The sequence below is a fragment of the Microtus oregoni genome, unplaced genomic scaffold, assembly GCF_018167655.1.
Source record: "Microtus oregoni isolate MIOR12 unplaced genomic scaffold, Mior012 000022F_ref0000154, whole genome shotgun sequence".
NCBI classification, from domain to species: domain Eukaryota; kingdom Metazoa; phylum Chordata; class Mammalia; order Rodentia; family Cricetidae; genus Microtus; species Microtus oregoni.
In genome coordinates, this window is record NW_024543081.1 from 32,749,357 (window position 1) to 32,776,482 (window position 27,126).

Consider the following 27,126-nt stretch of genomic DNA (forward strand, 5'->3'; position numbering starts at 1 on the left):
TCATATAAGGGCAACAAAACCCCTCCTTCCCACGCGTGTTCCCTCCTTGATGTGTCTTTGTCTAGCATTTGCCATTATCCTGTTTTCTCAGTCTGCAAAGAGTTTCCAAGTCCGGGGCTTAAGCTGACCTTTGGGAAGTATGGTTGCTGCTCAAGCTATTACTTGCTGGCCCGGGGAACCCGTGACTGGAGGCAGGGATTCATTTGTGAATGAACTCTGTGACTTCTGCAGAAGTAACCTGTGTTTTCTCTCCAGACCAGATCCAGGCCAGCGGAGGGATAGAAGGAACAGCCATAAGCCTGCCTTTCTCGAATTGGGTTCTACAGGAAATAGGCTAAGAGGAGGGCTTGGGCACAGGTGTCTTGCTTGGAAGGGAACTCCAGAGAGCCAATGTTGAGAGGGACGGGGAATTTAAGAAAAGGGAAGGACACTTGTCTTGGGCAGGTTAACTTGTAGGTCACTGTAGTGGCCATCTGGAGTTCCTGGACATGATAGAACACACCTAGGGCTCGGTTCTCTGTGTGTTAAGATAGGGTCACATCTCAGCTTTCCTACCTGGAGGCTGAGGGGTCTGAAGTGTTTTACTGGCCAGCCTGTCGTCTATCAGTGACGGAGGGTCTCTCACACCTGGGTTTACCCTGACACCTGGCCTGCCTGTCGTCTAACCGTGGCGGAGGGTCTCTCACGCCCGCGTTTACCCCGGCACCTGGTCTGCCTGAGAGTCCACTAAGTGCAACCCTGTGGTGACTAAGTGGCAGATGGTGACAGGAAAATGTAACTGTGGGAGTGGTGACACTGGAGGACAGTGCCAGGCTCCGGCAATACCTGCTAAGGACCTGTGCCAGGAAACTCCAGTTGTGTGTATGTGTGTGTGTGTTGAGGAGTCGGAACATAGGAAGAGCCGGTACCCCTGGGGCATTGCTTCTCTTTGGAGGAAGACAGACCTAGGCTTCTAGGACAGTAGAAAAGTGGCCCAGGTGGCTTGGTCCAGCAGGACAGCCACACGTTTAAATCAAAGTCCAATCCAGAGACAAGAAAAGCAATTTTTTTTTTTTTTTGGTTTTTCGAGACAGGGTTTCTCTGTGGTTTTGGAGCCTGTCCTGGAACTAGCTCTTGTAGACCAGGCTGGTCTCGAACTCACAGAGATTCGCCTGCCTCTGCCTCCCGAGTGCTGGGATTAAAGCCGTGCGCCACCACGGCCCGGCTAAGAAAAGCAATTTTAAAAGGAATTTCTTTCCTCTTAGGACAGACAACGAAAGAGTCCAATTCACAGTTCAGACACGCCTCCCTTTGTTTCGGCTTCTCTCTTCCCTTCGTCCCTGTTCCCTGAGGACAAACCCACTAATCCCTCCTTGGCTTTCCGCCCGCCCTCTCCCTTCTTGCTCCTGGAAGTGGGCTTGTTTCTCTTTCCCATAGCCTTCTCCCTCTTTCTGACTCCTGGGTTCCACTCATGTCCCCTCCCAACGTTATCTGATTTCCTGCATTACCTAAGTCCAGTCCCCCTTCAAGTAAGACAGACCCAGGATAGAGGGTGTACACCCATGGGATTTGCTATTCATGCCTAGGGGTAGTATGTGCGCCCCTTCAACTGGAGACTGTCTAAAACGACCCCTGTGATCTCTCCCACACTTGACAGTCACGGGACACTTAGGCAATCTAATATTGAGGGCAAGATGAGTTGCTGGCCCTCAAAACACAGAAGAGGAAACTAATGACCAGAAAGACTGAGTAGTTGGCCCTAGATCATGCAGCTATGCGGTGACAAAGCCCAGGCACTGGGATCCTAAGGCTCCCATTCTTCCTCTGCAGGTCCCTTTCTTTCTGTTTCCCTTTCTACTCTTCAAGCTCCGTAAATTCCCAGTCCCAGAGGTTGAGAAGGGCAGAAAGAAAGAAATAGGTGGGTGTCCTCTCCTCTGGACTCAACTCTGTGTTAGCTTGATAAATGGTTGAATGCCTCCCTTGAGAGAGCGGTAGATTTTTATGGCCTATAGGCACCATTTTTTCCGTTTCCCCACAAAGCAGCTCCTTTAAAAAATGATGAGAAGCCTCGCTGAGTGTGACTTAGCCTCTTCAGAGCCCTTCTCTTGTCCCCAGCTCCTGATCTTCCAGTGAAATCTTTTAAAAGAGTCAACAAACAAGAATATTCCTACCTGCCCCCAATTCCTTACCCTTGACAGACATTACTAGTTGATCACAGAGCTCTAATTGAGCAGGGAACTAATTTTGCAGTATAGCTTATAGGGGGCCAGAGAATTCATCTGCAGACATCAAGACAGACGCCCAGAATATGAGATAATCTACATAACAACTTGGCCAACAGGACAGTAGCAGAGATGTCTTTTTGAGAAACTGAGGCACGGGGAGATTAATTAAATTCCTAAAGCACCCCATAGTAGAGTCTGGACTGCCTTTCTCTCTGAAGCTCTTGTCCCTCCCTGCAACCAGATTCAATAATTGCTAGACTTTGTATGTGTGTTTGAGATGGGGTCTCACTCTCTAGTCTAGGATGGCCTGGAACTCAGAATGTAGTTCATGCTGGCTTAAACCCACAGTGACCCTCCTACGCCAGCCTGCCGAGTGCTGAGAATACAGGCACAGTCTTAACCACACCTGTTTTGTAATTACCAATGCAAGCGAGAATCCTCTCTGGGAGACCGAGAAATTTGTGGTGGCAGTAGGGGCAGGCAAAGCATGTCTTGGCTTTTGGCACCCCAAATGTCTACCCTAGCTAGGGATCAGCACAAAGCAGCTATTGAGCAGAGTCTATCCAAACAGTAGATGGTTAAGAGACCCCGATTGAGAAGGTGGCTGGTGTGGATAGGGTCTCACGGGGTCCAGGGTTTGGTTGTTTACTGCTTGGGAAGATCTAGAGGCTGTGACTGGGCCCTGGGAGAACAGCACCACCCCTGCCACTTCCCATCAAGGCCTGTAGCAGTGAGTCTTGTTACCTGGTGACCCGAGATGAGCAATTAAATTGAAAATTAGTTGGCATATTAATTAGACAGGCAGATCATTCCCTGTCAACACCAATCAATTTTAATTCCTACTGCATAAAATCAGACCAGCGAAGGCATGGCAGGGTGAGGTGTTCTCCAAGCTGTATCTGCTGGAGGCCAAGGCAGTGGGTGGGGAAGAGAAGTGTTGGGGTGGGGGTACTGCCAGGTGCCCCAAGCCCCACTTATCCACAGAACCTTCTCTATTTGATTTTCAGGGAGGCCACCTTCCAGGTTGGTCTCACTGGGCCCATCTTTAGCACCTGACAAAATCCCAGAGCCAGTCCCAGAATCCCCCACTGTGACTCAGTGGGTCTTTTGTTTCCCACCTTTGACTCCAGATCAGTTCCTTGAGATTTCTGACATGGACAAAGACCACAGAAGTTCCTAGCTTCCTTAATAAACACCAAGGAGCTTTTTAAAAATTGTTATTACTTACATGCGCTAAAATTCATCCTTCTGAATGTGCTACTCTGAGCTCTAAGACCCACGGCTGTGTAGCCACCACCATAACCAAACAACACTCCCATCACCGCTAAAACCTCTGTGTCCTTCCAACGTCGTAGCTTCTCCTCCCTCAGGTATCTGTCCCTAAAACATTTTGCTTCTTCTTGAATGTCTCATTCATAGAGGCACACAGGGTTAGACTTCTGAATCTGTCTTCTGTCTTCTTTTGATTAGCTATGCACTGTGATTCACCCATCCTGGGCATCGGTAGCCAGCTAATTTTTATTGTTGTGTAGCATTTAATTGTTTGTTTATCCACTTCCCAGAAAAAGGACATTGGGTTATTTCTCACACAAAGAGTTTATGAATAAAACCGCTATGAATAATCACATGCAGAATTTAATGTAAACAAAGTTTTATATAAATCAGAAAATTGTCTAGGACAATACTTCTAAGTATCATGATAGACGTTCTTACAGCTTTGTAAGAAACTGCTGCTCTGTCTTGTAAAGTCTGAACTAATCTGTATGCCCATCAGCGATGAATGAGGCTTTGGTTGCTCCACATTGCTCATGCATAAACTTGAGCGCGTGTGTGTGCATGCGCGTGCATCCATGTGCGCATATATATATATTCAAGTATGTGCACACCTGCTGAGTGTGTGGAGGCCAGAAGTTAGTGGCAGGATATTTTCCTCAGTTTCTTCTCCATCTTTTCTTCAAGGTCTCTTTGAGCTTGGATTCTTTGATTCAGCTCTCCTGGTTGGCCTTCAAGCCCCTGGAATCTGCCTACCTCTCCACTGCCAGGGCAGGGGCTATAGATGCATGTCACCATACTTGACTTTACATGACTTCTGGGGGTCTGAACTTGGGTCCTCATGCTTGCACAGGAAGCATTTTCCCCAGTGAGTCATCGCCTCTGTCCCAGTGTGTAAATTTTAAGGAATAAATCCATGTGTTGCTGGTGGCCACAGTTACACAATTTGCAGACACAACAACAAAATACAAACATGGATTCCCTTGTGCAAAAGAGAAGGAAAGAAACCCCATAGATGGTATCGAGCTAGAGGCCTTTGTCATTCTTCTGGGGACTTTCTCTTGGCCTCTCATGGGTTGTTTATTTTGCTTCTTTTTTTTTAATATGTATTTATATTATTTATTATGTATACAATATTCTGTCTGTGTGTATGCCTGCTGGCCAGAAGAGGGCACTAGACCTCATTACTGATGGTTGTGAGCCACCATGTGCTTGCTGGGAATTGAACTCAGGACCTTTGGTAGGGCAGGAAATGCTCTTAACCTCTGAGCCATCTCTCCAGCCCTTATTTTGCTTCTTAAACGTGCTCCTTGATGTTTCACTGTGCTGTGTGGTGTGTTTACCTGTGTGTGCTGAGCAGAGATGAAGATCTACATGTGGAGTAGGACTTACAGGGTTGCAAGTGTTATCTCAGCCACTCCACGAACGCCTGCCGTAGACGTGGAGAGGCTGGCGTGCTGTGGTTCTGGAAAAGCTGAGCAAGAATGAATGCCTACTGGGCCCCTGACCTTCTAAGAAGAGGCACTTCGTAATTAGACTTTCTCTCTGACTGTTGAGTGAGTTAATGGAAGGCCGCTAAGGCAGATGAGGCAACTCTGTCAAGGGGAGTTGAGCAATTCCGGCACAGCTTCGTGTTTGAGGGAAGGTCTGGGAGCCGATTCCACTGATAGAAATGGAAAGGAATGGTGCTTGGGCAGCCCAGCCCTGTGAGCTGGCATGTCAAAGCCACACCCCCATTAGCTCTGTGAACCGGGGGCCCCATGGCTCTGTGTGCCAGCACTGCCCGTGGTGACGGGAGACACTGCCCCCTACAACTGCTGCTATACGGGTTGGAACTGGAACAGAACTCCTGCCCTGTTCTGGGTCTGAATTTGGAAGGAGCAGGCTCAGCTTTGGGCCCCAGGGCTGCTGCACCCACAGCCCACACCCACGGCCACCTGTCCCACCTGGTAGTAGGTGTGGAGTGGGAGGGTGCTGTTGGGTGAGCATGTAACCCTTTCTTCTCCGGCTAGGGGTTCTTGATGTTCTGCCCATCTGTACATGGAGACTAGAGAGTTAAACAGTAGGAAAGTCCATTTGGATAAGAGTCCCACTGTGCAATCCTGTGTATCTTCAGTCACGTGAGACTGGAGGCACAGAAGTGAACCTGTCTTCTCTTCAAGGGAAGATCCATCTGAAGCAGGGAAACATCTCTTGCAATCAACCCTCAAATGCTCAAGGGCTCCCAGTCCCCACAGAGGCACAGTATGGCCCACTGCCAGCAAAGGCAGCAGTTTAGAAACCGTGAGGTGCCAGGCTGTGGTGGCGCACGCCTCCCCAGCACTCTGGAGGCAGAGGCAGGTGGAGCTCTGTGAGTTCAAGGCCAGCCTGGTCTACAAAGCAAGTTCCAGGACAGCCATGGCTACACAGAGAAACCCCGTCTCAAAGAAAACAAATCAACAAAACCAAATCAAACAAACAAAAGAAACCATGAAGTCAGGCAGCAAGATGGATCAGCCAGATGGTAAAAGCGGGACCTTAGTTCATCCCCTGGATTCTCAAGGTGGAAAGAGAGATATGACTCCCCAAAACTGTACTGTGTATACACACACATATACTAAACACACACACACACACACACACACACACACACACAATATAAAACAAAGGAAAGAAAAGAAATCATGAAACCAAACATGGGTCTTGAAAACAAAGCAACCACGGCCCTGAACTATGGAATGACTCAGGAAGTATGAGCACACAGCACAGAGGAACTCCACCTAGCTCCAGGGCAGAAGCCTCAGGAGTGGCCAGTGGGGACAAGGAAGGATGTCTGGCTGTGGGGCGAGGGTGAGGTGAGATGAACCACATAGGTCAGACCTGAGGGTACGTGAGGATACGGCTCCTCCCATGGGCGGTGAAGCGTTGAGGTGTCGGCAGTACACAGTCAATGTCAATATAACATTAGTAATGGCTAGTCTAGCCACATGGTCCTATGAAGCTCCTTGGGGACATCTGGCCAACAGCAGGGGTGAGGCTGCCTCCTCTTCTGCTGTCAGGGTGATGACTGTTAGACACCGCCAGTAATAGCTTGCTGCCTCCTGCTTGGCTGTTCATTCATCAAGTTGAACCCAGACTGGGAGGACTGCGACCTTCTGAAGCCCTGGACACCTGGCAGAGGAACTGCTGGCTGTTTCTGCTTTCTCACGCCTTGTATCCATACCTCTGCTCTTCTACTTGCATACATAGCTGCCCTCCTCCCTTCCCTTGGTTTTGTTATAGCCAAAACAATAAGATGAGGTTCCTGGACGTCTACCCCAGGTTGCAAACCCCAGTTGTAGGAGACCTGGAGACCTTTATGTATCCCAGAGGACGGCAGCACAATTCCAGCCCCGAGGGCCTTCTCGATAATGTCCCCCCTTTCCTCCATTCTCAGCCCTGCTCCGCTCAGTCTTAGTTGAAGCAGAGGCTGCTGGAAAGGGGTGGAGGTCCTGATGCACAGACGTTTGGAGCCAACTCTTCTGTCCTTGCTCTAACCGAGCAGTCAAACTGTAGGAGGAAAAACTAAGACCAGGCTAGAGCGGCTCTTAAGCCACTCACAACCCCTGCCAAATAGACGGCGATAGTGACCTGTGGGCTGGACAAAAGTGCAGAGAGAGGGGAGGGGCTAAACACCTTGATGGCTCATACCATCTGAGCTCCTGGTCTTGGCCTTTGGGTAGATAAAAAGTTCGCCTAGGGGTGAGAGGACAGGAATGAACTTGTCTTTATTTTAATCCGCCCACAAGTTCTTCTGTCTTCCACGATCCCACACATCAAACACATTTGCACGAGACCATTCGTATTTCTGCTGTCTTTGTTGCTAATGAAAATTAGAATGTCTGGAATTAGGAGATTTTCCTGTCCCCAGAGTGGGTAGCATGAACAAAGGAAGCTGATTCTGTTGCTGTGTTGAAGGCTGAATGACCCAGAACAGATTGAAGAGACTCCGGGGCTTGTTACTTCCCTCCTGGGTCCCTCTTACTGGATGTGGATAGACGGCTGTCTTCCTCCTGCACCCTCATAGGGCCCTTTCTCTGTGTGTGCCCAGGTCCTGCTGATCTCTCATAGACACTCCAGGCAGCTACAAAGGCCAAGCAAGAGCTGAATGGGTCACCAGGTGTGATGGCTAGTCTTGGTAGTCAACATGACTACATCTGGAGTTAACTAAAACCTGAGCAGCTGGGCGCACCTATGGGATTGTTTTCCTAAGAAAACCATTTGAAATAGGAAGACACACCTTTAATCCAGATCTTTCGAGGTGGGGAAATAGACTTTTCATGTGGGCCATACCTTTGGCTTCTGACAGCCTATATGAAGGGCATGGGAGGATGGAGCCTCCTCTCTCTGCCTGCTGGCCCTCACTCTCATTGGCAAGACCATTCCTTCACTGACAATGAAAGCCCCATGGACTGAACTGCTAGATTCTTAGACCTTCCGTTGGTAGCCAGCCATTGTTGCGCTAGGTGGACCACAGCCTGTAAGCCACTCTGACAAATCCCCTTTATCCTCTGAAGATCCCTGACTGAGACACCAGGGAAAGAGTCCCAGCTCACTGCTAAGTGGAAATAAGAATAGTATGGTCCCGTTTATGTACCTAAACCCCGGGTGTTAATTTCCACTTTTGTGGGAAGATGCTGCTTCCTAGCGTCAAGGGTGAGGCTGGGTGGAGGGAACTATTCACTCTCATATGTACATGAAGGTTAGGTTGCATTGCTATTCTCAAGTCCTCCCTCCTCCCCTTGTCTTGGATCTCTCTCTCTCTCTCTCTCTCTCTCTCTCTCTCTCTCTCAGGTTCAGTGACTTGGAACTTGGTCATGTGATTTGCTTGAACCCAGGACCCCATTTGTATTAAGTAGACAGTGCGCTAACACTGAGCTCTTTATACTTTTTATTTTGAGACAGGACTCACTAAGTTGCCCAAGATGACCTTGAATTCACTTTGTAGCCCAGAAAGGCCTTGAACTTGTGACCTTCCTCCTTCAGTCTGCTAGTAACTGAGACTTAGACGCCTGTTCCACCAGGCCCCACTAGACCATTGGAATTTTACTGTACAAGCTAAGAGCACAGGCTTTCTGTGAGATTACCTAGCATGCTATGATCTCTTGGGCTCCTCCTACTCTTTGAGAATGTGTCCTGTTGTGGGAGATTTGTACACCGTGTGAAAATTTATTACTGTGATTGGTTTAATAAAGAGCTGAACGGCCAATAGCTAGGCAGGAAGTTACATACATTTACCTGTGAATTTCATGATTTTAATGGATGAATAATGTTCCATTGTATAAATGTACCACATATTCTTTATCCATTCATCCATTGACAGACATTTAGGTTGTTTCCAGTTTCTGCCTATTGTGAATGGAGCAGCAATGAATACAGTTGAACAAATGTCTCTGTAGTTTTGGGCAAATGTCTCTGTAGTAGTACAAAGCATCCTTTGGGTACATGCCCAAGAGCGGGTTAGCTAAATCTTAATGTAGATCAATTCCCATCTTCCTGAGGAACCACCACACTGATTTTCGTGGTGACTGTACATGTTTGTCACCGATAATGATGAGTGTTCCTTTTACTCCATATCCTTGCCAGCATGAGCTGTCATTTGTTGTATTGATTTTGGCCATTCTTATTGGTAATGACGAAATCTCAAGTGATTTGTCTTCCTCTGATGGCTAAGAATATTGTACATTTGTTTAAGTGCTTCTCAGCCGTTTGTTTCCTCTTTTGAGGATTCTCTGTTTAGCCGGTTTGTTTTTGTTTTTGTTTTGTTTTTGTTTACTTGTTTTGGTTTTGGTTTTTTGAGACTGGGTTCCACCGTGTATCCCTGGCTGTCCTGGAACTTTCTCTGTAAACAAGGCTGGTCTTGAACTCAGAGATCTGTTTACCTCTGTCTTCTGAGTGATGGGATTAGAGGTGTTTGCCAACACTGCCTAGCCTGTACCCCATTTTTAACTGAGTTACTTGTTTTCTCTTTTACTATTACATTTTAATTATTTAAAACAATTTTTAAATGTAAATATTCTTTGATTATATTCTTCCCCTCCTCAAGTCCTTCCACATTCTCTCCCCCTTTTTACCTACACGACTTTAAGTTCTTTCTCAAAGAGCAGACAAAAAACCCAATATAACAACAAAACCCAAGAAAATAAAATAAAACACCACCCCAAAAGAAATAAAAATCCACCAAACTGTAGCCAAATAAAAGCATATAAAAATGTGAAGTCCTTTATATGTTGATCAACTACTCCTAAAATAAGGCCCACTCTGAGCTTTTTTAATATATATTTTGTATATTAGCCCTCTATTGATATGCAGTTGGTAAAAATCTTTTTCCGTCTGTAGCCTGTGACCTGCTGCTTTGTCTCAACAATTCTGTTCTTTGCTTTTCAGTTACATGAGGTCCTTTACTGTTCTTAAAGTCTGGGCTATTGATGCTCTGTTCAAGACTACTCTCCATTTTCTCTCTTTCCAGATTCAGTGTATCTGCCCAGCATATGTTGAGATCTTTGATCCATCTGAAGTTTTGTGCAGGGTGGTAAGTATAGATCTATTTGAATTCTTCTACACGCAGCTGTCCAGTTTGACCAACACCATTGGTTAAAGATGCTGCCTTTTCACCTGTGTGTATTTCTGGCTTCTTTATAAAAAATCAGGTATCCATAGGTGTGTGGATTTATGTCTGGGTCTTCAATTTGACTCCATTTCATCAACATTTATGGGTTTTGTGCCAATACCATGTAGTTTTTATCACTATAGCTCTGTAGTACAATTTGAGGCCAGTAGTTTTTTTTTCTCTTTGGGATTATCTTAGCTAGCCTGTTTTTTCTTAACTTTATTTATTTTTATTTTATATACATTGGTGTTTTGCCTTTGTGTATGTCTATGTGAGCTGATGTCAGATACCCTGGAACTAGAGTTAGGGACAGTTGTGAGCTGCCACGTGGGTGCTGGGAATTGAACCCTGGTCCTATGGAAGAGCAGTCAGTACTCTTACGTGCTGAGTCATCTCTCCAGCCCCTAGCCGGTTTTGTTTTTGTTTGTTTTGTTCTTTGTTTTTGATTATGTGTGTGTGTTTCCATACGAACCTGAAGGTTGTTCTTTCAAATCTGTGAGGACTTGTATTGGAATTTTGGTTGGGATTGCACTGAATCTATATATTACTTTTGGAAGGATGTAATTTTTACTATATTATCCTACCAATCCATGACCGTGGGAGACCTTTCCATCTTCTGATATCTTCTTTAGTTCTTATCATATAAGCCTTTTCACTTGCTTAGTTAGAGCTACTCCAAGATATTTTATATTTTTTGAGGATGTTGTGAAGGTGTTGTTTCCCTGGTTCCTTTCATAGTCTGTTTATCCTTTGTATGTAGGAGGACTACTGATTTTTGTGAGCTGATTTTGTATCCAGCTACTTCGCTGAAGTGTTTATCAGTTGCAGAGATTGTCCACTGGATTTTTTTAGGGTCACTTATGTATACTATTACATCATCTGCAAATAAAGATATTTCCTCCTTCCCAATTGTGTTCCCTTGATCTCCTTCAGCTGTCTTATTGCTAAAGACTTCAAGAATTGTCTTGAATGGCTATGGAGTGAGCGGGCAGCCTTGTCTTGTTCCCGATTTTGGAGGAAATCCTTTTGAGTTTCTCTCTATTTAAGTTAATGTTGGCTATGGCCTTGATTTAAATCACCTTTATTATGTTTATGTGTGTCCCTTGTGTTCATGTTCTCTCCAGGACTTATATGAAGGGGTGTTAGATTTTTTTCATAGATTTCTTAACAGATGTATGAAGTTCCTCTTAAAGGGCCTTTTTAAGGACTGGAGAGATGGCTCAGTGGTAAGAGCATTGGCTGTTCTTCTAAAGGTCCGGAGTCCAATTCCCAACAACCACATTGTGGCTCACAGCCATCATATAATGAGATCTGGTGCCCTCTTCTGGCCTGCAGGCAAACATGCAGAAAGAACACTGTATTTTTCTTTAAGGATCTCTAATGTATTAATAGTCTTTGTCTTGTGCTTCTGCTATTTTGCATTTCTCAGGACCTGCTGTGTGTTGGACTCTAGTGGAAACATATTGTCCTGGCTGTTATACTGATTGTATCTTTACATTAACATCTGAGCATCTGGACATCTGGGTTTCAGATGATTGTAATTCTAGGTGCTGGTATCAGGTCCCATCTTTGTTGGGTGGGTGTTCTGTTCACTGGTTTCTGTTGCCCTCTCTGGTCCTTGGGAGACTGTGGTGGGTGTGGTTGCCTGGTGGGGAATGCATCTCAGATCCAGCCAGGAGTGGACGCTGGGGGTTACAGTTTCAGAAGATTAATCCATGACCATCATGGTGGGGAACATGGAAGCAGGCATGGTTGCTGGAGCTGAGAGCTTACATCTTACCTGCAAGATGGAGATTTCAAGATTGGGCCAGGTATGGACACCTCCTCCAACAATCCCACACCTTCCAGTTTTTTCTAAACAGTTCAATGGGGACCAGACATTCAAAATATGAGCCTATGGGGCTATTCTCATTCAAACTGCCCTGAATTATGCATTTTCACCCCTCCACGATCCATCACTGAGTTTAGTATTTTAGGTTTGGTTTTGAAATTTAGTGAGCACATGTAAACAGCCACTCCCCCTCCTTTTTTTCTTTTTACAAAGGAGGTGGCCCATACTCAGCTCTGTATTTGCCGCCTTCCCTGGCTGTCCCTCACAGCCTAGACTGACGAATACTTGTTCCTGTTGCCGGCTGATGTCTTGACCCTTTGGAGGACGCTTGGGCTGCTTCCAGTTCTCTGCTATTCCACAGATCACAGAAGCAGCGATGGTTTTCTGCCCCTGTTCTGCCAGACCCGTGAGCAGGTCAGATTGCTGGCATGCAATGCACACTTCCTCTTGCCTGAGATCTGGAGTCCACAGCCAGCCAGGTTTACAACAGAGACCTAACCTGAGCAGAATCCCCACGGGATTCTCAAGGTTGGGCTAGTGTGAGGGCTTCCCACCATGATCTGTGGGCGTGAGGTTTCCTAGGCCTGGGGCGTTCGTGGTTAAGTGGGGCGTTCGTGGTTAAGTCTGGGCAACTAACTCTTTTCCGTGCTGTTCCTGGTTCATCCCCTCAGGTGTAGTGAGTACCTGACCACCACCCCCCCACGCGACGTGGGGGCTCCCCCCTAAATTTGTGAGATTCCGCTTCCCACCAGCTCTAGTGCCTGCAGTCCAATGGAAAGCCTGCGCCTTTTTATAGTCTGCACTCTCCTAGTCTGGGTGCCCATAACAGAACTGGGCAGTGACCTTCCTCAAGCTCCTCAGAGGTCCCAGGAAGGCCTCTGCCACTCACTGGGGCTGGAATCCATCCCTCCACCCCAGTTCTGTCCGTCATTCTCTGGACTCATTCAGCTCTCTCGTCCAGGACGGAGGATCACTTCCTACTCTCATTTAAATTTTAGCCAGACACATGGCACATCTCCCAGTACTTGAAAGGTGGAGGCAGAAACCCAGAAATTCAAGGCCATCCACAGCCACATAGCCTGTTCCGGCCCAACCTGGGATATAGGAAACTCTGTCTCAAATAACTGCACACACTCAAGCAGCCAACCCACTCACCCACCAAACACCAACAAAATAATGGCGAAAATTTGCAAATCCCTGGCCTTCGTCTGGCTGGTTTTCTTTTTCTTTTTGTAGTTGTGTGTTGGTGATAACGGCGGTGTGAACAAGAACCCTAACCGTTTCTCGGTAACGTGAAGTTCTTTTCATTGAGAATTTAAAAGCGCGTCTGGAAAGAGCCGGGGGCGGGGGCGGGGGCGGGGGCGGGGGCGGGTGGGGTGTGGGCGGAGGGGGAGTTGGAGAGTGACAGGTGCCAGGGTTGGGGCTTTTCCGGAGCTGGGCCACCCAGAGCTCCTGGCGATCTCGGGAGAAAGACACGTGGAAGCTGCACTGGAGGTTGGGGGCTGGGGATAGTGGGGCACAGAACAGTGTGCACTTGCACGCTTGCTAATTATTACCTCAGGCTCCTCCCGCTCGGTTGCTCCAGGATGAGTGTCCCTGAGAACCCAGCAGCCGGAATGAGGCCGGGAACGCAGTAGGTTTCATAAGATGACGAGTGTGTAAACTCTGCACAAAACCGAGCTCGTAACGGCCTCTTCCGTGCTCCCCCTTACCAGGACAACGTTATCTAGCAACCCACTGTGCTTGTTGATGGACTGAGGGACAGGCGAGAATAAAGACGACGCGAGCGAAGGTCTACAGGTTCTAAATGGGCAGGGATCTCTGGGGTTTTGAAATGGGAACAGAACTAAAGAAAACTCAAAGATCTGAGCATGCGCAATGCGCACTGCGCTTTTCCAGCAGACTCTTCATAATTAGGCTGAAGACGGCCACTAGGTGCCTCGTTAGCGCAGTAGGTAGCGCGTCAGTCTCATAATCTGAAGGTCGTGAGTTCGATCCTCACACGGGGCACAATAATTTTGATCCTTTTCAGACCCAAAATACCTTTGGCAGAAATGAATTGTATTCTTGTCCGGGTTTGAAAGTTACACGAAGCAGCCCCAGCACGGAGATTGTCTTTCCTTGCCTGGCACGTCCTAGGTGACCCTGGCCCTGTTGATCCTTACCCTGCTCTTGAGCTGGCAATAATTTTGATCGCTGGGGACGAGGACAGCCCCGGGCTGGGAAGGTGTACAGTTTTGCCGGCTGCTGCTAGCCGTGCGTTTTGAGGGGCCCGGAGCTGGGCGGAGAGCGGTAGGGACCCGCCCAGGCTCGAGGACTGCTGGGGCCTCGGCCACTCCTGCAGGCGGCTGCCGGGCCACCACGGATCAAATAGCAAGTTACGTGGGGGGTATGTCAAATGTAACCCGCTTCACCTTCCAAGCTGCACCCCTGCCCGGGATAACTGCGGTAGAGAGGATTCTTCCCAGAGTGACAGCCCTTCTTTAGTGGGTCGGGGGTGGCAGCGTGGGGAGTCTGTCATTTTCTGGGGTGTGTTTAGCTCAGTGGCCGATTCAAGTACTCCGAGGATAGGCACGGGTTAGTTTCCTGACTCCCTCCACTCCCTGGGATTCAAACTTCCCCCGAAGACTCCCTGGATCGCCCTGAGCCCCAACTGTAGTGGTCCGCAGTTAGTCGGATCGTCCTCTAGAAATCCCTGCCCGGTCTGGAGTTTTCTTTTCCTCCTTTTCATTCAATAAAGAGTCCTTTGGGAAGGCTAATGATGCTGGCCTATAGCAGGTCCTTTCTTAAGCCTCCCTCCCCTTCAGCAAAGAGTTTGAGGGGCTGGGATTACGGTGAGTGGAATCTGAGTCTCAGGTCCACGGATCTGGGCCGTTGGGTCCGGAGTCTTTCTCCTGCATACACCGAGCTACATTTTAGCAATCTGTCTGTCTCCTTCGTTCTTAGAGACGACACAGCAACCAAAGAACCCCGACAATTACTGTCCTGCTGCACCTTGGTGCTCTTGGGGAATTGCAAAGCCCATTGGGTCCCTGCTACCACAGACTACGACGACAGGTGGTGGTGTTTCTTACCTTTGCTCTTGGCCAGCAGGGCCACCACGGAGTTTCTCAGGTTGGCGGATGATTTCACATTGGATGCCTGACTGAAGGCCTTCTTTTTGGCTCAGAGCCTGGAGATGGGAGGTGTGTGGGGTTATGCCATAAACCCACAATTCCGTTCCTAACTTCCTAAGCTTTGAAGAGCATTGTCTACACCGGGGATTTCTAAGATTTTCCTTTTGGCCTGAGAAAATTTTACGTGACCCGGGTTTATAAGTATATAAATAAATACATGAATAAAATTTACTGAGAAGAAGCCACAATTTTTAGGTTTTTTTTTTTTTTTAGTTGGGGCATGAGGGGTTTGTTGAAAGATCATGGTAAGAATGCTCTGATTGTCCGCCATCTTCCCGGCAGTCCTAGGGAGCAATTTTCATTTACGACTAGTTTTTAACAGCAATTCTGAGTATACATATAACTAAACCATTTATTAGAGATAAAAGCAAACTGGAATGCGAATAAGATGGAAGCACTGAATTTTATACGGCTGAGAACGTGATATTGTAACGTGCAGCCTTCTTCAGAGCTGACTGGTGTATTGTTGAGTATGGTAGTGCGAGCCTGTCACCGCATTGCTTGGCAGGTAGGGGCATGAAGATTAGCTCAAAGTCATTCTCAGCTACCCAGCAAGTGTGAGGCAAGCCTGGGCTATCAAGTTCTGCCTCAAGAGAGCAGGAGCACGAACAGTCCACCTCACAAAATTGATGATATTTCTATTTTATAATTGCTAATGTTGGGAACTTGGCTTTGCATAAATATGTAGAACACAGTGGCCAAAGTATGTTCTGGGCCATTTCAGAAACTGTTGGAAATTCTGACTTAATCCCTAGCCAAAATTTGCTTAGTGATTTTTTTTTTAAAACTCAAACAGTAATTTTGACATTGCTGGGAAGATTCCAAACACTCTACCATTGAGCCATAGATGCAGCAGTATTTTAAACCAATTATTTTAACTATGATACAATCTGAAAATACACTAATTCGATGCTTGTGTTCTGAGGAATGGCGGTAGGAACATATTAAAAGTCTGTTTCCGGAATTAAGCCATTATTTTTCCAGAAGAACAAAAAAACTCAGCATGCACAGTAAAAGCCTTGGAATCTATAGCATACGGTAAAAATCTTGAATCAGAGCCCAGATGTCTTCAGCGGTAGTCTTTGGTGTTCAGAGCGGAGGCAGCAGTGATGCTGCGCAATGCAATGCGGAAAAGCCCCAGAACCACTGTGCATTTGATACCGGACTCATCTTTGGCTGCTGCATGTGCAGAAACGTCTCGCTGTCGTCAAAGGTTCCTGACCCCCATTCAGTGACAGGATTCCATATAGCGCCGTGACCTACAGCTTAAGGAGCGAGGCTCTGTATCAAGCCGGGCAAATGTTGGCATCTCAGACTCACCAAACAGAGGCCAATATTGAGTCAACTTTGTCAACCAACCAAGAAAGCTGTAGAGCGTCTTCCAGCCTGAGCGTTGTTGCTGTGAATCTACACTATTTTAAAAAGTCCAAAAAAGTTAAGTGTAGGAGGAGGGCCTCACAAATTGGCGCCAACGTGGCTATCTAAGTCCACACAAAACCTGAGAAAGCTTAAAAAGGAATTCTAGAAACAAAAATACAGGGTTTAACACCGCTTCTTGCTGTGTGTTGGCAGTGTGTGGCAGTTTCTTTAAGAGGTCTTACTGATTCAGCGGTAGTAGCTGCGGTTTCATAACAGCAGCTTCCCAGCCAGTGCGCCACATGCTGAACTGCAGACACCTGCTGATTCTCACAGGTCCTGCAGGGATGAAAGGGAGGCTCCTGCAGTGGAGCAGTGCAGTCCTGCCTGCTGTCAGCAGAGGGCAGGAGAAGCTGAGCCACAGATGGTCACACAAAGAGACCTCACAGTCCAGCAGCGCAGTGCAGGAGGCTGCCATCCAGCCAACCCCACAACTGCAGGGTTCTAACCCCATCCTGCTTGTTGTTGGAGCAAACCCAGTTTTCTTGTTTGTTTGAAATTACAGGTTAGTTACTCATGATGGGCACCCAAGTGTGTGGTAGTCAGAGGACAACTGGGTTCTCTCCTTCCGAAACCTTGTGAGGCCAGGGGTTTGAACTCAGGCCATCAGATCTGGAGTGTGCGCCTGCACTCACTCCGCAGCCTCCCTGACCACGAAGTCCTGCTCTTTATTTATTCTTTATCTTTAAAACACACCCCATCTCATCAGCTAAACACTCCCAAGTCTGTGCTCCTCTTTCTAAGAAGAAAGACAAGCTAGCTTAAAAGTTTCCAAATGCATTTATTGTGAAATACTGCAGACGCCCTTTACAAGCCCAAAGCATTAGAATTCAATAGAAAACATAATTTTATAGACATATTTCTCTATACAAAAGTCTGACCTTTCTAAAAATTTAGAATAAATAATAAAAATCAGTGCCATTGATTTAAAAGGTATCCCTTGGGTTGTTTCATGGTGAAGCGCCTTCTATGTCACCAAAAGATGAGGGGGCTGACACCTGTCCCGAGCCTGGGCTGTGAGTCTCTGGCGAAGATTCCGCACTTTCTTGAGAAGATCACGTTCCGTGTGGTTCCATTCTGTTGTTTTCCTACTTGAAAACGCTTGAATACGAAATTACAGTTATTATCAGTTGAGTTTCCTGATGTACTAATATAGTACTTCCCTTCAGTGGAATTATGTTATAAAAATCAATAACAAACACCAATATCCTAAAAATGTTTCTTGAACTAACAGCCAGCCATATCACCCTGCTCGATGTGGCTTCATTTCCCACCCAAGCAGCTTTTTGTTGCTGTTGCTGAACTGACTGAATGACCGCAGAGAACTCACAGCTTCTGGGCACTGAGCACAGTCCTGTCTGAATCAGTCACACAGCTGGGCTAGGGGGCTGAGCTCTTCAGCACAGCCCACATCCCACCATGGTGCTCAGTGGGAAGGAGACAGGACAGACTCCCAGTCAGGAGCTGCACGGGGCACCACAGCAACCTCCCCAAACACCGGATGGGATGTTCCGGCAGTAGCTAACGGCAGGGGAGATCAAGACTAGAGTAACACCCTGCTCAAGTTTATAGAGCTTCATCCCCATCGCAGGGCTGGGAACACTGGAATCAGAATCATGGGAGCACCCTTTACATAGTTAAATAGCTTCAGCTTCTGAAAATGATTTTCATCCCCCAAAGGAAGGCAGCTTTCGTTCTTTCATTTTGCATCCAAATAACTGAGCTCAGTTGGCTCCTCCTGGTTGCTCTGAAGTGCAGAGAGACTATGTGGCCTATGCATCCACTCCAGCATGTGTGTGACACCCCTCCCCCCTTGAAAAGTAAAACCACAGTCTTCCTTATTTACCAACTTACTCTGTGTGGAGGAATCCATTTCAGAAACGCCATTTAATTGTGAGGTTTGGGACAAATAGTTTGAGGCCATGTGTTCCCTTTGCAACCAGGGCAGTTCTGCTAGAAAGGGCGGAGAGAAGAAAGGTGTGAGATCCAGCAGAAACCATTTATTGAGGACAAACCATGCGTGGTAAACTCGCTTCCCTCCTTTCTTGCTCTGGGAAGAACACTGCTGCATCCGGCACACAGCAGAAGTGGAGTGTCAGGAGTGCGCAGCTGCACTGAAGCTCTGCTAATGGCTTTTACGAACATCAACTAAAACAAAGGCCAACAGAGAGCTAAGAAGTGGGCACCAGGGGCTAAAAGCACGGCTTGGTGGTAGAACACCTGTCAGCACACACAAGGCTCCAGATTCCCTTCCTTGTAAAAGATGCCAGGGTGGTGATCCCAAATATTAATAGAGATTACGGAATGTGTTAGCAAATGGTCCCTGAGAACCACTGTGAGCATCGGTGGCAGTGGGGTGGCTAGCCTGGTGGGCTACGTAGTCCAGACAGCGAATCAGAAGCAGCAAGCCTGACCAGAGTAGCGAGAGCAGCAGCAAAACCCTGGGAGCGCGGCTGTGCAGTAACTGCTCTCCTCTGACAGGGCTGACAGACTGGGCAGGTCAAGGCATTGCTGCCAAACCCAAAACCAGAGTCAATCCCGGACAACACAGTGGAAGGAGAGAACCCTCACGGCCATACACAGGTACTCAGCACAAAATACCACGTACCCACCACAAAAATTCTTAGAGAAAATGTCAGAATATGTTTGTGTGCACATTTATCCAGCAGTTCTAGAAACAGGTGGTTGGAGGACGGTATAAAATAATGCTGGAACTGTAGCAAAATCCAAGACTCCCAGACACCATCTTTCCCTTTACAAACAGGAGACTGGAGACTAGAAAACCGAAGGCACGGTGCTCAGTGGTTATACTCAGCCCCACGATCTCAGGCCAGGGTCCCCCGCAGGCTCACCTGTCCCACGTGTCACCTCCTTTCTTCTAAGCCCTTCCTGTCCTACCTCCAACACCTTGTATTTTGAAACCTGGTCCAGGGCCCTGTCTGGCACAGCACGCCCATGCTATCTGATCATTCACTGTGGCTGTGGTAGAGAGTGCGCACACATGCCAAGTGCAGGGCAGCGCTCACGGCTCCTCCCTTCCACTGCCTGCACATCGGGCTTGTACGGAAAACAATGTCTTGTTGACTCCCACTGCCTTTTCTTTTTATGTATATAATTTATATATAATTAATACATTCAAAATGATTGTCATCCTCATCATTACTTTGAGAACATTTTCATCATTTCCCAGAGAACTCCCAGATCCTTGACAGCCCTCTCCCCACCACGGTCCGGCACCAGCCTGCTCCCCTCTGTGGAACTGTCCCCTTCCTGACGACGTCATATGGATGCGCTCTCAGTGAGCGGGCAGCCTTTCACGTCTGGCTTCTTTAACTAGACACGGTCTTCAGGGTCAGCTATTCTGAAGCATGGAACATTCCTTTTTCTAGTAGAATCATATTTCACTGTATGAATAAATTTGTTCTCTCTCTCCTCAAATTTCACTGAATTTTCACAGAACTGAAACTCACGACAGCTTCATCTTCCTGGGTGCTTGGACTACAGGTACACATCACAGCACCAAGTTTGAACACATACTCAACTATATACTGTAAACAGGCAAACTGTATATTGATACAGTATATATACAGTGAAGTTGTTGTTTTTTTAAAGGCAATGTTGCTTTTTTTTTCCAGATTTATTATTATGTATACTGTTGTCTGCATATATCCTTGTAGGACTGCAGGGGGCACCAGATCTCATTATAGGTGGTTGTGAGCCACCATGTGGTTGCTAGGAATTGAACTCAGGACCTCTGGAAGAACAGTCAGTGATCTTAAGCTCTGAGCAGTCTCTTTAGCCTGAAGCTGTTGCTTTAAAAGGTAGAAGTCATACACAAAAGCCTGACAGTAGAAAATGCAGTAAAAGAGAACTCCTATCTGGACTCTTCTTAGAATGTGACATTATAATTTTCATCTACAATTACACTTATTTGCTCACTTATTTATTTTGTGCACGCGTGGAGGTCAGAGGACAGAGGTCAGAGGTCAGCGGAATGAGTTCTCTTCTTCCATCATAAGGATGCTGGGAATCCAGCTCAGGCTGTCAGGGGTGGCACCCGGGGTCTGCGTCGCTCAGTCATCTTAGTAGCCCAATAGAATTTTGATTTCTCAGTTGATAGGGTCGCAAGCCTTATCCTAAAACCTAACAGTTAGGCCCTGGAAGATCCCTGTGGTACTTTGACACCCTGTTGCCCTGGAGCCAATTGTTTGGCGAAGCACATCCTTACTAAACTTAGAAATAGTTCTCTGGGGACACACCAGATTCCAGAAGAGTAAGAGAATTCCAGAGAGCACAGCTGCCTGGAGTAAAGCAGCTCTACAGGGCGTGGAGACTTTCAGTTCTGTGCAGGGACTGAGCTGAGGGCAAGCCCTCCACTGCCAACCTCTAACCCCGCTCAGGCTGTTTTCCTACTCTCCTACCCCCAACCTACTCTCCTCTCCTCAAAAAGGTTACTAGTCCCTTTTAGTCAAGCACAATTTGAATGAAAGAAACAAAAATGGCCTGTAGATGTATCCCTGGTAGCAGATCCACGGACACTCACCTTCGCACAGCAGATCTCCACCATGTTCCCGAGCTGCACTTGTCTCCTGCTTTAAGAACCACTTTCTAGAGGCATCCGACAGGGCAGAGGCTCTCTTTTCTGATTCCAAGTGCAATTCCTTTTCTCCGGCTTCCTTCCACTGCTCATGAGTGGGGCAAAAAGACCATCAGACAGTGCAAACAGACCACGTGCGCGGAGTGAGCCCCATTTCCTCTACTACTCTCCTTCGTACTTGAGAAACACAGGACCTGTGTGGTACTGTGGGAATTGGGGTGTCTGTGGTGGCCCGCGGTTATGTAAGAACCCCGAGAGCAGAGGCAGGTCTTGCTAGCAGTGAAGCAGCAACTCTTTTGTAAGGTTCCAGGCCTTAGCAGACTAAGCTAGCTTCCTAACAATGGGTATTAGTCTCCTTTAATGTAAATGCTATGCCCATGCTACAGAGACTACAAAATTCAGAGAATTAATTATTTGCTTGGCTCTGGAACACACATTGATCATAGAAGTCTAGTGATTTCTACCATCCCAGCTCTTTTCCCTATAAAATGAGAAAATTCATCTTAAAATGAGTTCAGAGGATGACTAAATGGTGAATTTAAAACACCCCAAAATGCTATAGCCTTTACATGGAAGCACACATACAAATTTTGTAATTAAAATACCAATTCATTAAATATAAACTCAAAGACTCTCAAACTCTGAGGCCAGAAAGGCAGCAGAGATCATTCCCCCTTACTGGTCAGGGCAGAGTCAGCCAGCTTTCCCAAGACCACACCACAGTAGAGGTGACTTTAAGGCCAGGATGCTGGATGCAAGGACTGTGCAGCACGTGCCTGCACAAGCACTCATGGTCTACTCTCAAATGCACTGCTTTACCTCAAACTGCACTGTCTGCTGAGACGGTGCCAGCAATCCTTGCCTCGGACAGAGAGGGCTCCCACCACTATGCGCCTATGGCCAGTGATTGAGTGTTCTGGGTACCGCCCCGTATCTCAACCTTCTTTCTAGTCCTTGAGTGACAGGGCTATAAGGCAGGTTCTCCCCTCACTAGGGTGAGGTAGGAGGGAAGAGACTGTGGGACAGGGCAGGGAAGAGGCTATTACAGTGTATCAGCAGACAGGAAGACAGATACTAGCTACTCAAATGGCCACCCAAAGCCTGAGCCTCCCACATCTGCAGGTAGGAAGATGAGGGTCTGAGGACAGTAGTCATGGTACTGATTTCAGTCTGCCCTGAAAAAGAAAATTACTTCCATCCTCCTTACAGTTCTGCTGCCTTGGGTACCTCTACTACTGGCTACAGTGCCTATCGTTTAAATAAGTCCCATGTAGATTTGATCTATGTTTGTCTCTTAGGGTCCTCTTTGTTCTCTAGGGTTGTGAACTGTAGGCTGTTTTTTCTTTGCTTTATGTCTAAAAGCCACTTATGAGTGAGGACATGTGATAATTGTCTTTCTGGGTCTGAGTAACCTCACTCAATATGATGTTTTCTAGATCCATCCATTTGCCCGCAAATTTCAAGTTGTCCTTTTTTTCTGCTGTGTAGCACTCCATTGTGTAAATGTACCACATTTTCCTTAGCCATTCTTCGGTCGAGGGGCATATAGACTGTTTCCAGGTTCTGGCTATGACACACAATGCTGCTATGAACATAGCTGAGCACATGTCCTTGTGGTATGATTGAGCACTCTTTGGGTACATACCCAAAAGTGGTATTGCTGTATAGCCCATTATATCGTGATCATTTAAAGGGTGAGGGGAATAATCAGTGGTAGGGTGCCTGCCTTGTATTAGTAAAGACTGGGTCCAGCTGGCAAGGGAAGAGATTAGCTTAGCATACTAACAAGACACTTGTAAGTTTCCCTTACCTTCTTTGCTTCCTCCTTCATCATGGCATTTAAGACTTCTATTTCCCGCCTCCGGTTCTTCCGCAGGAGAGTGGCGACTTCCTGGTAGCCCGCGCTGCGCTGCTTGTCGTCACACTTCTGTTTGTGTAAAGCCTGAATCTGCCAGTCAGCATCGAGGCAGGCTTGCTCAGCTTTAGCCAAATTGTCCTCAACTACCTAAGAAAAAGAAAATTTCAGAAACAAGGTGAAATCATGTAAGGTATGGACATTCACTCGCTGTATCCCAGAGTCTGCTAGGCTGCGCCATGTGTTTAACCAAACTGACTTCAGGGCCCCACCATAAACCAATTAAATTCATCACCAGGTCAGCTGAGGTAGTTTAACAGCTTCTAGAGAGGCCTTGGATGGGGTTCGGGATGGGATTGTGAGTTCAAGGCCAGCTCAAGGTTAGGTAGTAAGACCCTCTCTCAAAACAACCCTAACTCCTTAAGTGACTCCGAGTCCTGCCAAAACTGGGAACTCCCAGGTTAGACAAAAGGCAAGATTCAATAACATCTGCTTTTAACACCCTGAAAAGCAGTTAGAAAAAGTCCCTTTTCAGATGCACAAAACCAAAAAACCTGTAAGAGAAACAAAACAGTACAGTACTTCAGAGGAATCCGCTAAGAGACTGACTGGTGCAGAAGGTTCCTCTTAGCCTCCACCATCCCTCATTTTCAGAACAGGGCCAGCCTGGGACACACACACACAGCATTGTGTTAAATCAACCTCAGAGAAAGTTCTTTCTGAACATCTCCCGTCGAATCTCAGTCCACTTAAACTAACATTTCTGAAAAATCACTTCGTAAGAAATGTTATAAAATAATTGGAAATTTTTCTTTAAGGCTTCACCAAGATATTGTGGATCAAACCTGGTTCAAGCCCTCATTTCACACCAGTGTTTCCAATCCCGACTTGGCCCATGTTACTGGATGCGCATTTTCCAGAGGCTGCTGTGGAAAGCCTGGCTTGTACACCATGAACAGGCCTGAGGCTCTGCGACCTTGTGCTCTTGGGAGCAATTCCTGAGAGGAACACAGCAGGACGGAACAATGTGCAAGTTATTAGTTCTCCTGTGCGTCCTCCTGTGCCTTAACGTTCTCTCAAAGGGCATGTCAGCCGTGTGCGACCAATGCCATCAACAAAACATAAATACAAAGCCCCGGGGCTTCTAAGGACAGAGGCAAACAAAATAAACAAATGGATTATGCAACTTCAAAAACTTCCAAATGCGAGCTCTCAGAAGGCCACCTCCCAGCTCCCGCTGTGGACCCCAAGTTGAGTAGGCTCTCACCCTCCGAGTCCTGTTCCCCAGCTGGCTGGTTTCTAGTAGATTCCGGAACATGTGTTCTTCAAGAGTCACTTTCCGCCGATGGGCATCCGCACCATCTCGAATTTCCTTTGCAATAGCATCTTGACTTGTAGTAAGATCCTGTTAAGCACAAAAGGACTTTGCTTTGTTCAGGCCCCAAGGACAACTCTAACTGTCTCATTATCAGAGTGAAATGGAAACAGTGGTGACTTCACTGATAAGTGCAGGGACCTGGAAAAACTTCTCCATAAATGCACTGAGACTGGCAAGCATGCTCAGAACCAACTTCTGAATTCTAGCAGTTAACAGGTATGTGACACGCTGGGGAACATGGCTCGGGAAGAAGGGATCCATGCCCAGCCCACCCCTGGCTCTGCATCAGCCTTTGAAACACAGCAGCCGTGGGTGGCTGTTCCTGGAGACCACATGTGAATCACAAGTCAAGGGCTGTGTGCACAGACCTGGGAGGGTCCCGTGCTCTCACTCCAGGTACCACTGCAGTTTCACACATCAGAGAGTGAAGCGAAGCTGCGCTTGCGAGCTGCATGGCTGAGTGCTGAGGGTGTGCACAATAGCTCCCCTGGACTCCTCAACAGAAACAGAAGCTGTTGTTGCACACAGCATATCAGTACCCAGCTATGGAAAGGAATAAGGCACCAAATTATGCTACTCCATAGATAAACCTTGAAAACACTACGCTAAATGAAAGAAGCCAGTCACAGAGGCGTTGTCTATATGTTGCATTGAAATGGAATATCCAGGCTAGATAAATCCGTAGAGATGGAACTAGATGACTAGCACCACACGAAAGGTGGTGCTAACGGTGGCTGGGGCACGAGGGATGCCAACAATCTCCGTGATGGTCTAAGTTAGAAAGGCAGAACACAAACTGCATGTGCCAATGGCCTCACTAACCACTGCTAAGGACATGAGTTTTCTTCTTACAGTATTAGGATTAAACACAGGGCCTGTGTGTTCTATCTTAAGATTTATTTTTAATTTGTCTCTGTGTGTGTGGTATAGGTGTCCTCAGAGGTCCTGGAATGGGAGTTACTGGTGGTTGTGAGCACCTGATATGGGTGCTGGGAACTAAACTCTGGTCCTCTCAAGAGTAGTACATGCTCTTAACCACTGAGCTTACTCAGTGTTAAAACTATAGGATGAAATTCCAGTCCCCAGGAATTCTTTCTTAAAGGAAAAAAATTATTTATTTAATGTGCATGAGTGTTCTGCTTGCACGGATGTATGTGTACCATGCGTGTGCAATGTTCACGGAGGACAGAAGTTGGAGCCACTGGAGCTGGAGTTATTGGTGTGCCACTGCTCAAGACCCAGGAGTTATTTCTTCATTCAGAGATTTTTCTTTTATTTTTCTAATGATCTACAAGCAGCTGGATTACCTTCACAATTACCTAAAGATAAAAATATTTTTCAATTACATACAGAAAAGGTACATGTACAAAGATGTTTATTACTAAAAATTGTAGGCAATTTAAGCATTTAAGTTTAAGATTTATTATTTTTATTTTATGTGTATGGGTGTTGTGCCTGCATGCATTTAAGTGCACACGTGCACAGAGTGCCATAGAGGGCAATGGATCACCCTACTGTACCCTGGAACTGGAGTTACAGATGGTTTTTGGCTGCTGTGTACGCACGGGTAATTGAACCTGGGTCCTCGGGAAGAACAGTCAGGGATCTTGCCCACTGAGCTGTCTCTCTGGCACAAACATTTAAGTTTAAATAATGTATGTCTCAACAGCAGCCGCTACAGATGATAACTATGAAGATCTCTAGCCATTCAGAAAGAGACTTGCATCATACTGTCCTAATTAATAATGAATGAGTAACAAAATGTTTTTCTCAAATAAAAACTTGCATTAACAATTCTTTTCAATGATAAAAACTGAAAATATTTACCCTAACCACATGCAATTCAGATATTCAGATTTATATTTCTTGCTTCATGTTCCCACTGAAGGTTCAGAGACTCTCCCTTATCTAAATGCTCAACACGCAGCCGCTCAGATTTGGGAGGGTTCTGAGTTCTGAGCACTGTGCGCTGCGCAGGGTGGCAAAGTTCACTTGGGTCCGCAGATAAGGGATTTTAGTCCCTGCTACATAAAGGTCTGTTGGGGAGCTTAGCAAACGGGAAGCCATCGTGAGGCCAAAGGTGGGCTCCAGCTGGTGCCGCAGACCTGCGACTACACTGCCGGAGAGCTGCGAATCTAAGCATTGCACATACGCATTCCGACATCCGCTAACTTACAATCCTGGGTGACATGATATTCTGCTTCAAGAGTAAATAAAATGCACAATATAAACCACACACGAGCAGTTTATATAAACCCAGAGCCCGCTGGCCTCTACCTTCTCATAATGTCGCTTCTGTGATTCGAGCTCCAGCTGTTTCATTTCCAGGTCTTTGGCCGTGGCAGCAATTTCTTCATCTCTCATTTGTACCTATGGACAAATCACAAATTGTCAAGGTCCCTATGAACTCACAGCACAATTTTTCATAGATTTAATAATATTGTAATTCAGGTATTCCATTAACAGCACTCCAAAAACAGCAACCACCAGGAACTGGGTTTAAAACAGAGTAGCTGGTAACACAGTCATACTCTCGGAAACGAGGGCTAATCTGGGTTAAGCTTGTGCTTTTAAGAAGCACGCACAGCTGCCATATGCCCACGTAGACAGACTGACTAGCAGGTGGCAACTCTTCCCCAATACAGCAACCAGCTCCCAGTTACGGAAAACCAGCAACTGCAAGTTAGGGCGGAGAGAAACAATGCTTACTCTTATAAAAATAGTGTATTCAATTGTAAAAAACTTTAACTGACTTGACAACTGGTAAGT

General features: G+C 46.7%; 1 protein-coding gene and 1 non-coding gene across 4 annotated transcripts in view; one reads left to right on the forward strand and one right to left on the reverse strand.

Moving 5' to 3' along the window:
• The first annotated feature begins 13,872 nt into the window (after positions 1 to 13,872).
• On the forward strand, positions 13,873 to 13,945 carry Trnam-cau. The gene has a single exon. It is a non-coding gene; the product is annotated as a tRNA-Met (tRNA).
• A 3,343-nt stretch (positions 13,946 to 17,288) lies between these two features.
• Positions 17,289 to 27,126, reverse strand: part of Tbc1d31 (TBC1 domain family member 31) — a 45,782-nt gene continuing 35,944 nt past the window's right edge. The window contains exons 17-22 of one of the 3 annotated variants that reach the window (XM_041672559.1): positions 26,635 to 26,727; positions 24,247 to 24,384; positions 22,935 to 23,129; positions 21,071 to 21,212; positions 18,382 to 18,477; positions 17,289 to 17,628 (exon numbers count right to left, since the gene is read on the reverse strand). In XM_041672559.1, coding sequence (XP_041528493.1) covers positions 17,495 to 17,628; positions 18,382 to 18,477; positions 21,071 to 21,212; positions 22,935 to 23,129; positions 24,247 to 24,384; positions 26,635 to 26,727 — 798 coding nt within the window. In that variant the 3' untranslated portion in view covers positions 17,289 to 17,494. Of the gene's footprint in view, positions 17,629 to 18,381; positions 18,481 to 21,070; positions 21,213 to 22,934; positions 23,130 to 24,246; positions 24,385 to 26,634; positions 26,728 to 27,126 lie in introns of all 3 variants that reach the window. The other 2 variants (XM_041672556.1, XM_041672557.1) reach the window with 2 other exon arrangements.